The 15433-nt window shown below is 37.5% G+C and overlaps 1 protein-coding gene across 9 annotated transcripts in view; it reads left to right on the plus strand.

The window, feature by feature from the left end:
* The window catches only part of SDCCAG8 (SHH signaling and ciliogenesis regulator SDCCAG8), a 289079-nt gene that overhangs the window by 169144 nt on the left and 104502 nt on the right, over positions 1–15433 (plus strand). For all 9 annotated transcript variants that reach the window (XR_011975441.1, XM_072647603.1, XM_072647606.1 and 6 more), the window contains 2 exons: positions 11656–11783; positions 13903–14011. Coding sequence is in view for 8 of the 9 variants with exons in the window: in XM_072647603.1 (XP_072503704.1) it covers positions 11656–11783; positions 13903–14011 (237 nt within the window). In the remaining variant the exon portion in view is untranslated. The remainder of the gene's footprint in view (positions 1–11655; positions 11784–13902; positions 14012–15433) is intronic.

Consider the following 15433-nt stretch of genomic DNA (forward strand, 5'->3'; position numbering starts at 1 on the left):
TTTTTAGCACCATACTAAAAGAAAATAAGGGCAGCTAGGTGGTACAGTGGATAGAGTGCCGGGACTTGAGTTCGGAGGACTCATCTTTGTGAGTTCAAATCTGGCCTCAGACACTTACTAGTTATATGAGTCTGGGCAAATCACTTAACCCTCTTTGCCTCAGTTTCCCATCTGTAAAATGAGCTAGAAAAGGAAATGGTAAATCACTCCAGTATCTTGGTCAAGAAAATCCCAAAGAAGATCATGAAGAGTCTAACATGACTGAGCAACAATAAGAAGGAAATAGGTTGCTTCAGCTTGTAGACAGGGTTTATCAAAGGTCTTTTAGTGGAAGCTAGATGGCCCCTTGTCAAGGAAACTGAAGAGGGGAACCCTGTCCAGATACTAAGTCCAATGCTAAGCATTTATGGTTCTCTACTTAGTAGTTATGTAGTCCTGAGCAAGGACTCACTGAGCCTTAGTTTTCTTGGGGATAAAATGAGGACAATTGCACAGCTTGCCTCTCAGGATTGTTGTGAGTCAAGAGCTTTGCAAAATTTATTGTTGTTGTTATTGTTATGAGGAAAATCCAGGAATGTGTCCAGTCAATCATCCCTATTCTTTCCTCTTTAGTCAGTTGCTAACTATTCACTTTTTCCCTTCTGCCTATAAACATACTCAGGTCTACCTTCTCCTTTAAAGTACTTCACTTGGCCTCCCCTCTCTTTAAAATGCTATCCTATAACTCTTCCCTTACACTGGCAAACTACTAGAATCCTTTATACTCACTGCCTCTACTTCTTCATTTCTGTCATTTCTTAGTCCTTGTAGTCTGACTTCCTACCTACCATTCCTCCATCCACCCTCCTCTCTCCTTCAGTGTAGTCATAGCTCTAGTTGAGATCTTCATCATTTCTCACCTGAACCACTGTAGTAGCCTCCTAGTCAGTCTTTCTGGTTCTCCTTTCCTTAATGTTTTCTTGACAAAATTGCCAAAATAAGGCATAAGTCCCTTACATGTCACTCCTTTTCTATGAGAACTTTTTGTGGTTCCCATTGACTGTAGAATAAAATTAAAATTCCATAGCATATGGCCTACCCTAACTGAGCTTACTCTTTCCTTTCCAGTTGTGTTGTCTATTATTCCCCATCAAAAAAAGAAATAAGGGAAGGACCAGTCATACTCTGCTTCCTAGCCAAATTGAACTCCAAAATTGAATTGTATTTGGGGGTTCCCCCAGATTAATACTCTATCCTCCACCCTCCATTCATTCTTACAAGCCATTTCTATGCCTGGAATCCACTCCTTCCTTATCTCAGAATCCTCAGCTCCCTTCTAGTTTCCTTGCAGTTGCTCCCTCCTCAGTGAAGCTTTTCCTGTTTCTTCCTCCTCTATTTTTCTCATAATGTACTTGTAAGCTTCTCTGAGACCAAGCCTATTTGCTGTTTTGATCTTTGTATTTCCAGCACATAGCACAATGCTGGGCACTTCATAAATGCTGGTTGAATTAAACTGTAGAGTTATAAAATACGACTTTGTTCTTGTTTTCTACACCTTGGATTCAGATTGAAACAAACTACTAAATACGAACCAATCTAGCTACATACATTGAGCATACTAGAACTGCTTAGAAACACAATAATACAGACTGAAAGTTCTTTTTCCTTCCTTGCATTCCCCTTGTGTTACCCCTTAGGTATCTGGGGAAGTTTTATGAATCTTCTACTTAAGTAAAAGATCTTCATGAATAAATGTAGTGGTGATTTCCCCACTCAGAACTCCAATTAGTGCTCAACTGCATCCTTCTAATTTGTCTTTGTTGCCTATTATAAAAGTACTAATACTTGTAGAAGGAAAATACTAGCAACATTGGTACTCATTTCCAAATTGTCAATATCCATATGTATGCTGAGCTTCCTTTCCCTTGAAATGTAAGGTTGCCATCAGTTCTAGACATTCTGGGACATAGATGTTATTGCAGTAAAAAAAAAATGGTTTTCAGGGATGTCTTTGTTTTGCTTCCTGCATGTTTTCATATTTGCTGTTTTTCTGAGAGAAGGTGTCTTCCTTGTCTGTTTCCTGCTTCTTTTCCTAGTAGAGGTATATACACTGACCTGATAATGCATTTCTGAAACATTGAGTCTGAAACACTGACATACTTCTCAGGGATGGAAATAGAAATTATTTACTCTAGGAAATCTGTGTGTTACTGTTAAATCATTTGCATACTGGAGGAAGGAGAGGTTACAGAATTGAGTTCCCATGTGTTTTCCTACTCTCCACCTCCCCATGTTTCCATCTCTGCTCAAATAAGAGGAAAAATGTAGCTTTACTAACAGTATAAACAGAATTTTTGTTTCCCCTGAAAGTAATCAACTTAATGCAGTCCATAAAATAGTATTTTTTTCATTCTGAAAAATCTCCCAAGTATACAGTTAATTTGTAGACCTGAATATGGTTATTTTATCTAGTCTCCTATTTTTTTTAGGGCATCATACCTAAAGTACTAAAAGACAGTCTCCATACTATTCTGAAGCGTCACTGCCATCTATTAAAGTCTATTTCAGAGTCTCATCTTGCTTAGTTTTAGGAAGTTCTTTATTATATTTTATTGTTATATGTTATATTACATACGTGTATATTATATTTTATCTTGACATTTTTGTTACTGCTTTTGAACTGTGGTATAGCAGAAAAAAGTACTGGACTTGAAACACTAAGATCTGGATTTTCAGATATAGCACTTACTAATTGTATGATAATGCATATATTATTACTTGTCATCTCTGTGCCTCAAATTCCTCATCTATAAAATGAGAATAAATGTACTATCTACTTAACAGGTTTGTTGCATGGAGAGTACCGATTTTGTATAATTCTATATATGTGTGAATGATTATTGTTATTTTCCATCCCACCCCACCCATTCCCATTTTAATATATTTCTTTGAAATATGGAAGTTGGCAAGCTTGGCCCCAAAGATGAGATGAGAAAATACACCTCCTTCTTTTGCTCAAGCAGGTGTCTCTGAATGTAGAGCATTGCATATAAAGCTCAGCTGATATGCTCGATAGTTTTATTCAGTTGTTTTTTCTCCCCCCTCTCATTTTTATCCTTTGGAAACAAAGGGTTGGTTTTCTGGATATTGGAGGGGTAGGAGGGATATATCTGGGAACAAAAGTGATGTAACAACAAAAGATATAAATAATTTTCATAAAGAAAAAATGTGCAGGTTAAATTCAATATAGTTTTCTAATAAGGACCTGCCTGGTCAGTGCCAAAGAATAATGATTTTTTTAGCTTGTGTATATCGCCTCCAATATTAATAGATCGCAGTTTCATGTCAGCTTTCTTAAATAACAATTGACTGATGTGCAGTTTGCGGTCCATTATGACAAACTAAGCTTTTTCTTCCTAGTTTGACTTCTTCATTTCTGGCCACAGGATGAGAAAATTAATATCCGTTCGCTGATAAACTAGATGAAAAGCATCAGATGGGCTAAAAATAAATGCCCTTTTTGTTTCACTCAAAAAATCATCTTACAATTAAAAATGAATAAAGTATCTATTTATAGGCTACTTTAAGGGCAAGGTTACAGGTATTTATGATTTTAGAAAGAACTTCATTATGAAGCAGTGTAGTCTTATTGGCACAAAAGAACAGGCTAGTGATCTTGAGATTTAGACACAGGGCTAGCCTTGGGAAAACTGAAGGATGTTACATTTGTCATCAGCATACTGCCATCTCCCCCTTTAGTACCCTTTCCCCCTTCTTCAGGCAACCTCCCATATGTCCGAAGATTCGTTGTTTTTCTGCTCTTTCTTTTCTTACAAATCTGTTCTGCAGCATAGTGGATAGAGCACTGGACATGGAATTGAGAAGATCTAAATTCAGTTCTGGCCGAAGACACTTAATAACTGTGTGACCCTGGATAAGTTGCTTACCCAGATTGTTAAACGGGAATTTTAATAACATCTACCTCCTAGAGTTGTAATGCAATATCTGTAAAGTGCTTGGTAAATCTTAAAGAGATATATTAGCTTATTTATTAGACAGCATATACTAGATAATATAGATAGATAATGTGCTTACTAATATTATCTGGCTATCATTTTGGAAAATAGCTGATAAAACTAATTCACACCAAAAGGGATGTTTGATAATGGATATAATATTCTGTCCCTGTTTCTATTTTAATTATGAATGACCTTTTCACTTCAAGGAATTAATTTCCACTGGTGAGATTTCAGCTATCACTGACAAACCAGTGAGTCCTACCTTCGTGGATTAGGGAACCTTCCTTGCATCCCTCAGATTGTACTACAAGGCAGTTACCTTAGTCCCATTTATGTGAAAGATTATCTGTCAGATTGTTTCCTCATCTCTGCCACTGACATTGTGAGTCTTTGAGGGAAAAAATTCTCTTTTTTTTTAGCTTTTTCATCTGTAAGGTTCAGGTTATGCTTTCTGAAGAACTGTGTCCTGGTGCTCTTGCAAGATGGTGTGTTCAATACTCTTTGCTCTTTGACATGTGTTTTGTTTAAGTAACAAAATTTGAAAAAATAATAAATTCTATGATTAGTAATTTGGAGAATAATTGAGAATTTTCTGGCCTCATTTCTATGTTTTTAATCTCTATTATTATTTCTTCCTTTTAAAATAGAATTAACTATATCTCTCAATATGAACCAGATTAAAATGTAGTTGTTGACAGTGAGTCCAAACTGAAAGATAGTATATTGGACTGTATACTTCTTCATTCCCCAGTCCTTCCCTTGAAATAATTTAGGTTCCTAGGAATTTAGTTCTTTTAGGCCATTGACATTTTCTAGAGTTTGATGGAGCCTCTTAAAGAGAGCTGGGACTTAAGGATGTGCCTAAGGGATACCCAAGGTACAACACGTAAAGGGAGAGCACAAAAAGGGACTTGGTTTATTTTTGTTTTCATTTTTTTTAACTTTTTTTTTCAACAAAGGGACTGTGTAATACCATGGAAATTCAGTCCCACTTCTGATCCTTACAGTTCTGTGTGACCATGAACAATTTATTAATCTCTCTGAGTCTGTTCTCCATCTGTAAAAATGGAGTTGTAATACCTGTAGTACCTATTTCATGGGTTTGTTAATCAAATTAGAATGTGTACACAGATGCACATACACATACACACACACATATATGTGTATGTACATAAATGCATATATAGTCCTCTCTGAACTTTTAAATGTCATATAAATGTCATATCTTATTATTAATATGTATCTGTTTGAGAACTTGCATGTGAAGATTCCACATCTCCATTGGGCAATAACAAATAGAGTGCCATGGGTCCTGGCTCTGTCACTAACTAGAAATGTGACCTTGGGTATCTTTCTTAACCTTTATTGATATCAGTCTTACCTGTAAAATAGTAGATGATCTCGGGGGTCCTTGCCAGTCCTAAAATTCTATCATTCTGTGGGACATCCTCTGAAAGAAAATGTGGTAACAGAATAGAAGACAGAAAAAAATAGGCATAAATAAAATAAGCATAAAGAATGAAGAAGTAAGAAATATCAATTTAATATATTTTGGTTAGAGTTTTTTTTTTCAATTTTATTTTCATTTTTCCCCCACCTTCACCTCTCCCCTACTCTGCGAGAAGGCAAGAATTACAATATCCATTATACAAATGAGGCCTATAATTTAGTATTTTCTAAAGTAAATATTAAGATATAAAACATGTAGTTTCTTAATCAGAGAAAGTTAAAGGTTGGAGAATGATTGAAAGGACTATTTGGAAATACATAACAAAATTTATTGTTTTGCTCTTTGTTTTTGGTTTTTTTTCATTGAGGAGCTATAATAACTATAGTAAGCCAGTAGGTCATATCTTTATATAACACAAATTCAGTTTTTAAAGTATCACAAAATTTTTCCTGTGCGGATTGGACAGAGAGCTTTACACATTCTTCCCCAAATTCTAAGCACTCTCCAGGGACATTGTTTGGGTTCTACGTAGTAGTCTGTGGTAACCCTGATTCACCTTTTTCAAATTCAGTAATTTAATAATTAGGCAACTTAATATGAATGAAGAGGGAATTAGAAATGGTAGATCCTAACAGAAATTGTGCTGTCAGTATTTGTTTAAGTATCATTCTTGGGGTCTCAGTGCTTTCTTTTCAACAGAGTTCCATACCATTATAGCATTTGGACAGCAGACTGCACATAGCTATACTACGAAAATTGTTTTTGACTCCCTCACATCGCAGTCCTTTTCCTGAATGGAAGGCCTCACGGTGGGAAGGGGCACATAACGGTCTCACACTAGCACAACACGTTTGCATGCGGACATGGACATTTGTCTTGTTTCTCATAAAAATATAAGAGAATACGTCACATATACTTAAAACAGTACTCTCTCCCACTATGTGGGAAAGTAATAAAGTTGCATTAATTGATCATTTTTTTTATTATGAGTCTGTCAGACATCAACAAACCTTAGCATCTTGTTATGTAAAGAACAGAAAAACAGAGGATTGAATTCTGACCCCATGAAGGTTTTACAAACAATTTGGTTTTTAAAGTCCTTATTACATTTAATGTGATGGTTCCAACACTGTCCCCATTATCTATGTACCCTTCGGAATTTTCTTCTTCTCTTTTCTATGTATTTTTAAGTGTTGTATTTTTTTGCTCTTTTTTCCTTTTTTTGTGGTATAACTATCCACTCCTCTGCTCTTCCCTGCCCAGTTCCCCAAAATTTAAGTCCTCTCATAACAAACACACATAGTCAACAAAACTAATCCACGTTCTGTCTGTCTGAAAAAATGATATCTCGTTCTATCAACCAAGAAACATTTATTAAGTGCTGTATACCAGGCATTGTCCTAAGGACTGGGGATACAAAGAAAGGCAAAAATGCAGTCCCTGGCTGGAAGAGCTTGTATTCTAATGGGGGATATAACAGGCAAATGACTAGGTACAAGATAGTCTCAGTGTAAAGAGAAAGTGATATCAGAGGCAAGGCATTAAATTGGGGAGAGGATGAGGAGAGTGGAGTAGGGGAAAGGAGGAGAGAAAGGGCCAGGAAAGGCTTCCTACAGACAGTGGGAAGAAGCCAGGTTGCTGGCTTAAGACAGGGAAAACATGGAGGTAGGGGATGATGTCCTATGTGGGAAGGAGAGCAATTAAGCCAGTGTACCTAATTATAGATTGTAGAGTATATAGACATGAGTAAAGGGTAAGAAGACTGGTAAGAGGCAGGAAGGGGCTGTGTTTTAAAGGGTTTTAAATGTTGAACAGAAATGTTTTATATTTGATTCTGGAGGTAATAAGGAGCCACTGGAATTTATTGAGTGGGAGGGGGACATGGTAAGACCATACTTCAAGAAAATGACTTTGGCAGTTCAGTGAAGGATAGATTGGGGGTAAAGACAGACTTAAGGCATGAACCAACCAGCAGGCTATTGTGGTAGACCAGGCATGAGATAATGAGGGCCTATTCCAGAGTGGCAGTTTGTGGGTGAAAAGGAAGGGATATTCACAGGACATATTGAGAAGGTAGAGACAACAAGACTTGACAACAGATATGTTGAAAGAGAGGAAGGAGTCAAGGATGAAGCTGAGGTCACAAGCCTAGATGAAAGGAAGGAGGATGGTGCCTTTTAACAGTAATAGGAAAGTTTGGAATGGGAGGACTTGGGGAGAAAGATTAAGAGTTTTGTTTTGAACATGTTGAATTGAATTGTTATGTGACATCCAATTCAAAATTCCCAAAAAGTGACTGGTGAATCAAGAATAGAGCTCAAGAGGAAAATGAATTTTAGATACAAAGATCCAGGAATCATCTGTATAAAGATGATAAACCCATGGGAGCTAATGAGATTATCAAGCAAGATAGTGTAGAGGGAAAAGAAAAGAGTGCCCAGGACAGAGCTTTGGGGGACACTCACAAGTTAATAAGAATTTGGGCAAGTAGGAGAATCAAGAGAAGAGAAACCTAGGAGAGGAGAGAGTATCCCAGCAGAAAAAGTGATGGACAGTGTCAAGTTTGCATATGCCAATTAACACATTATTGGTAACTTGAGAGAGAGAAGTTTCAGTTGAATAAAACTGCAGAGGGTTTAGAAGTGAGTGAGAGAAGAAAAGGTGGAGACCCTCAGTGTAGATGCCTGTCTGTGAAAGCAAGGAGAGAGAACAGCATCAAGTAGAGCTGTTAGGCATAGAGAGAGAGAGAGAGAGAGAGAGAGAGAGAGAGAGAGAGAGAGAGAGAGAGAGAGAGAGAGAGAAGAGAAGAGAAGAGAAGAGAAGAGAAGAGAAGAGAAGAGAAGAGAAGAGAAGAGAAGAGAAGAGAAGAGAAGAGAAGAGGAGAGGAGAGGAGAGGAGAGGAGAGGAGAGGAGAGGAGAGGAGAGGAGAGGAGAGGAGAGGAGAGGAGAGAGAGGGAGAGGGGGAAAAGGAGGGGGGAGGGAGGAGAGAGAGAGAGGGAGGGAGAAGGAGAAGGAGAGGGGGAGGAGAGGGAGAGAAGGAGAGGGAGAGAGAGAGCAGTTCTCTGGGGAAAATTGACTTCTGAGCAGTCAATCTGGGGTTGAGATCAGGAGTTTATGACAAGATGTGTGACTTCATGAGGAGACCCAACTCTTGAAGTGAAAGAGGAGGTAGTAGAGAAATGTGAGGTGAGAAAGGGAAAAGAGAGAACTTTCAGACAATGGCCTTGGCTTTTAAGGAAGCATTTGCCAACATCCTCAGCTGAGTCTTTAAGAGTCTTCTGGAGGAATGAAAAGGTTTAGTATCACTGTTCTGGGGAGTGGGATAATGAATTGATTAATGAATATAAAAGGATTGCCTTGCTGCACTGAGGAGAGAGTTAGGATTAGAAAACAACCATGGTAGAATAACAGAGAAGGTGTTTAGATGTAGAGGATAGGGTGGAGAGTTGAGCTGATTTACCAGGTGATCAAGATAGGGAAGGGAGGAGGAGTGTTAGGTGTGCGAGGTGATGGTCTGCAAAAGAACTGGGAGGTGATGAGATTGTCAAAGAAACTGTGGGGATGAATTATAAATACAGGGTAAGATGGAATGGTGAGAGGACTTTCTGTGCCATTAATCCATCCCCTCATTGCCAGTGCTTAGAATAATGGCCAGCACTCAGTTGGTGCTTAATAAATGCAAGTTATTTAGTATTTAGTATTTAACAATTACTAGTCAAAATACCGTAGAGATAACTTGTTGCATGTTGTCTCTCCATTAAATTGTGCGCTCCTTCAGGGCTGGGACTGTGTTGTGACTTCTTTGGTATCCTGTGCTTAGTAAAGTACCTAGCAGTGGTAGGTGCTTAATAAATGTTGATCGATTGATTGACTAGTTATCTGAACCTGACTTGACTACCAAGAGATACAAAACACAAGTTCAGTCCTTGTCCTAATAAAGGTTACTAGTACATTTCATCTGCCATGGTGAAGAATTGGGCATTGGGCATTGGGGAAACCTCTGAATGTTGTCCAAGAAAATGTACTATGGAGATACTAGAAGCACCTTGTAACAATTTCACCCATAATATGGACTTTCAACATGAACCACCGAAGATTCTAAGCAAAGCACGAGTGTGTTATCATCCTGGGATTGTGGCCATAACACTGTCCTAAACACCGAACTCCTGTAATGTAGGAGCTAAAATGTCCAAACATCACATGGGCTAATAATGCTGACCTTTTGGAATTATACATCTTTAGGTTGGCAAAGGCTGTGCAACAGAAACTTAATCAACTAAAGAAGCTTGGAGGAGAAATTCCTACAAATCGTTCAATATGTAGAAGTATCTGTGTGTCAGAAAATGCTGTTTAAAGAAAAAAATCCTCATAACATTTTCTCCTGTTTCTCACCTTCTATAGAACCAGTCCCATGTGTGTGATATGCTGATATCCCATGGTGATGGCATTTAAACTGTATTGGTATCAGTTGGTGGCTTCATCTGAGGCTCTACCATCAGCAGTAGAACAGTCTTTGAGTTCATTAATTCACTCCATTAACCAACTTCATAAACATGAAACATAATTGATTTCAGAGGACTCTACTGGGTGTTGGGGTGTGGTAGAGTGAGTCCGGTAAGACCAGGTCAGCACCAGAATGGATCACTTGACCTGTCAGAGCCTCAGTTTCTCCATATGTACAATGAGGATAACAGAATCATGGATCTAAAAACTGCAAGAGACACTAGAGGTAAATGTGCTCTTACTGCTGAGCAGTGTAGGTGTCCCCTACATGTCCAGTGCTGGGGATAGAAAGACCACGACCTCATTCTACAAATGTTACAATCTGCCTGGCCAAGGTTAAGTGATGTATGTGCCCAGTGTCACACAGGGCTTAAGACTCCAGAGCCAAGACTGCTTCCACAGTGACAGCTGACATATCATTTCATATCCCCGTATCATTTATTATTTATCAATATCATATTAATATTATTTATATAATGTTGCAGTTTCAAAGTGTTGTTCATACATGATATAATTCATGTTTATACAACCTATTTTATGGAGTTGTTTTAAGGGAAATTATTTCATATACTTCCAAGTGTTTGTTAAATGTGACTTATTATTAACATAAAATATTATCCTTCACCATCATGGAATTTATAGACTAGTTGAGGGTCAGACAAAAACATAGATAACTATATGCATAATATTACATGGTGAATTTAGAGAGGCATAAAACACATTGTTCGATGAGATTCTCAGAGTTGATTTCCTAAATGTGTTTGTGGATCCATACTCCTTAGAAACCCGTGACATTGTCTGAGGAGTAAGGAGAGCCGCCTGTGACTTTTCTCCACGCTCACTCCTTTGAAACCATCAAAAAGAGATTTCAATGTACAACCCTTACAGAAGCAATTCTCCTTCCAACCCCCACCCCCACCCCAGAGTTCCAATTCCATCTTTTCCTTATCTTTATGTAGCACAACGGGTCAATATGTGTAAGTGAAAACAGACCGACTTGGCACTGCAGGATCATTGACTTGCTCCTGGATGGATTCCCTCCCATTATTTCAGTTTTCATTAAAACTTTGTGATGTGAAAAGGCAGCCAGACTCTCTAGCTTCACCATAAGTTCATGCTATTTTGAATCACTGGCTCCTTCGACACCAGCATCAGAGTAGGAAACATTTGGGGATGGCAGAAGATTAACTAAAGATGCAAAACACACATTCATAACCTACAGAAGACTAGCCCAACCAATATTATGACCAAGTCTGTACTACCATAAAAATCACGAGACCATCCTATAGTCATTCTTAGACCGATTGTCCATTTCTATTATTTTCAATGTGGAATTTGATGCCCCTCTGTAACATTGTTTTGCCCAACGTTGTGTTTGACAGAACAAATTAAAGTTAACATGTATTAATTAATAAATAAAACTGTGCTTTGAATTAGGGAGCTGTTATGCAACTATTATTAAGCACTGTAATGACATTGTAAAACCTTATTTCTAATACTCTTTACTTTTTGTCCATTTGGAGTTAGTTTGTGGCATGCATTTGACATTGCAAGAGGTCAGTATTTTTTCTCCTAAAGGCTAGTTATAGATGAAGAGAGAATGCTTTTATGCTAAACTACTCATTATGTATCAGCTATCTGTAAGACTGTGGGGGCTTTGTGCATGTGCGTGCTCAGTTTCTGTGTGTTTCCTCTGTTTTATAGGCTGGAAAAAGAAAGCATTCAGCAGAGCTTTAGCAGTAACGCAAAGGCCCAAACCCTTCAGGCCCAGCAAAGAGAGCAGGAGCTGACACAGAAGATGCAGCAAATGGAAGCCCAGCATGATCAAGCTGGTAGGTGGTCGGGAAGGATTAGAGCCTGGGCACCGGCTCACAAGCGAGGCCCACGCCTCACTGTGAAATGACATCAGGAACACCTGTAACCTTTGGCTGGCCGAAGGGAGCAGATGCTAACGACACCGGAGATTCCGAATTACATATTAGTTAGCGTTTAAAAGAGAAAATGGAAAGTATTGCCCACTGTCTGTTGATTTCAGAGTGCTGCTCTCACATCTGTTGCACCATCTGGATTATGAGTTTATTTACCTGTGTTCAAGAAACGTAAAGCTGAGAGAGACCACAACAAAGTAGAAAAACAAAGGGCTTGTTTTTGGCTGGATTTTCAGGCACACATGTTATATAAAGAAAATAGCATCAGAAGCTCTGCGGGAAATGCTCTGAGCTTACAGTTAAAGTCTCCTGAATAGCATTGAACAGTTCCCACAGTACACACATTATAGCTACTCTAAAAGCCTAATGAGTTTGCCTCAGCATCCAAACTGGAGAAAAGCTTTAGCCATTAATCGGTTCTTAATTCACTGTCGCAGCTGGATGTAATTCAGTGGCTCCAAATTGATATGTTCCTTTATTTAATCTTTGCAGCCTCGAACATTTTTAGCATTTGTATGATTCCCCCCACCCCAATCTAGAAAGGATGTTTAATCCTTTGCATTCTTCAAGTTATTGCAACTGCTGTTAAAATTCACTAATACAAGGCATTGGCCACAGCTGGCAGCTTGGCTGAAAACTGACGTCTTTCATCACATTGGCTCCATTCCGCAGACTCAGTTGGCCAGTAACTCTTTACCTTTAATTTGAAAGTAAAATGCGCTTTGAAACTATGCAGTTTGATTTGTTCAGTCAGAGCCTTCTTTAGTCTCTTACAATATTGAGTTGGAGATGTTCACGGACAGCGTTAGTCAAAATAAGACAGCATTTGTTATTAGAATTCCATGCCATAAATTTTATAAGCTGATTGTACCGGTAACAGAGAAAAAGCTTAATTAGTCATTTCTTTTCCAGAAATTTTATTGTTCAGTTTTAGTATACTGAGATACTTTGTTGGGTATTCCACATACTACTACATTCACTACTTATCTTCTGCTTAAAGCTTCTATATGTTTTACTATATGCTTCATATAGAATCTTTGATAATTATCATAATTGATATACATACAGGTTACTATTACCTGTCTTTCATTTCTTGGGCAAATAATTACCTAAAGGAGCTTAATTAAATGACTTAGTTCCATATAAAGTTTCCATCTTTACCATATTGACCTACATAATTACCTCTTCAAATTTAAAAAAAAAAAAAGATATTTTCTCATACTGGCCTCTGGCCAACAACAATAAATTCTGACCAGACTTGACCTAATAGGTATTTTGCCACGAACATGAAATAGAAAATTATGGGATAAATTCTTCCAGGCTGCCACTGCTATCAGAGGCCTGGTGATTGCAGAGCCCTAGACACAGCCTCTGAAGGCGCTTGATCAGGGTAATTTACCATCTTTAACACCTTTTTGAACACATTTCTTTTTACAGGTCATTTCCATTTCTTCAGCTGCTATGACTAAGTTTTTGAAGTAGCACCTACCAAAGCAGCATTCCAAGGGAAAAAGTCCTATGAGAGGGTCAAGGAAAGAGGGGAGCGAATGCTTTCCTCTTCAAAGTTGAGGGATAAAAAGACTATGCAAAAAGGAAAACTTGTGAGCATAGAGTGCATGAGCATAAACTGCAGGACACCAAAGAATTATCCAACAAATTTCATTTACCTCATTTTGTCTTTGTGAACAAATAATTAGTAAACACCTTGAATTTATAGTCAAATAATCATTGTAACTATCTAGTATTAGCATATTCATCTATAGCTCTGTAGCGGTATTTTGATATGTATTTTTGAAAAATTTGGTCAGCACATTTATGACTGAGGCCTTGTTAATTGTGTGATGTTTGCAAAGCTGAATGCCTCAGGAAATTTATAGGAAAGTAGAAAATGCCCTTTGACCTGAGGGTCACTGAACATGACCTATGAAAAACAATGTTTTCAGTCTATCTTTTTATATGTGGCAACATTGCAAAGCTTCAACCATAATCGTCTTAATTGTTTGGGGGGTCTTATTATTTCTAGAAAGTGAACAATTTTTGTTGCTGACCTCCCAGAATACGTTTATGGCAAAGTTGAAAGAACAGTGCTGTATGTTAGCCCAGAAATTGGAAGAAATTACAGAAAAAAACAGGTAGGCCAAAATAGGCTACATGATACTTTATTTGTGAGATTTCTGTTATCTTCTGAAAAGTAGAACAAGCATTTTGTCCATCTTTTATATAATTAAGTGATACTGTCTCTTGTGGATGCTAATATTCTTTATGATAAATGGTATTCTCTTTTTGAATGTTTTCTTAATTGGTATACCTGGATTGCTGTCTTTGCAAATGTGCACATTTGTGTGTGTATGTGTATTGTTAAAGTGTGCCATCCTAAAACAGATACGAAAAATGGGTCATTAGAGAAAACAAAGTTGCAGGAGAAAAAATATTTAGTAAAATATTTAGTAAAATATGTCAGTGTACGAAGGCATCTTCATCAGTGTGTGGGACTCTTGGTGTGGAAACTCTTTCAACTGAAATAGATGCAAACCTTTATAAGCCTTAGTAGATTAAAATAATGATCATTATACCTGGCATGTACATAGTGCTTTAAGGTTTGTTTATGTACCTTAATTCATTTGGTCTTCACAATAACCCTGTAGATAAACCCTAGGGGGGTGATGTCTGAAACACTGAGATGTCAAGTAAATGACTTGCAAAGGATCACACAGATAGTTCAGAGTTAAATGATGGATTCGAATCCAAGTCTTCCTGATTCTATTTACTGCCTCTCCTTTTGCAAAATATTCTTAAAGAAACATAGTAAACATCTTTTAAACAGAACAATTTTATACTGAAATTATTAGCACTATTTCCAGTAAACAAATGAGAAGTAACTTTTAGTCATGATATTTCAGTAAATTGTGGGTGTTTCTCTCAATAGAAAGGGGATATTTCAGAAACAAAATCATTTCTCAAATGAGCTTTATTATGGAAGAAGCAACCAGAAGTGCCAATGCTCTTTTGTAGCTTTTTATTAATTTGGACCTTTATGGGGATTGTTTTTCATGGTTTTATAGCGAGCCATATGTTCCCAGAGAACATTTATTTTTTCTTGGTTAGATTAGGTACTATAATCAATCATTCAACAAGTATTTATTAAGTGCCTACTATCTAAGTCCTAGTGCATTGGTTAATTAAACCGAAAGAATTAATGCAACTCTGAAGGTACCTGAGAAGAAACTGGGCTACCAGTCCCAAGAGCTTCCCTCTCATTTACGAAACAAAGGGTTTCCCAAATTCCTCCTAGCCACAATATTTTCTAATTCTCATTAAATGTAATTCAAATACAGAAAAAATTTCATGGACGGTACAAAAATTCACTGAGCATTATAAAAGGAAAAGTCAAAATGAATGTTATATCAATAATGATCTGATAAATTAGTACAGGGGGCTCTGGGGAATCTGTATCTCTTCCATTTTTCTCAGAACTTTTTTTCTCCCAGCTTAATCAAAATACCATAACAAACAAACCAATGTTTTATGTATCTGTGTTGGAAAAGAAAATTCTT

The sequence above is a fragment of the Notamacropus eugenii genome, chromosome 2 (genome assembly GCF_028372415.1).
Source record: "Notamacropus eugenii isolate mMacEug1 chromosome 2, mMacEug1.pri_v2, whole genome shotgun sequence".
Classification (NCBI taxonomy): Eukaryota; Metazoa; Chordata; class Mammalia; order Diprotodontia; family Macropodidae; genus Notamacropus; species Notamacropus eugenii.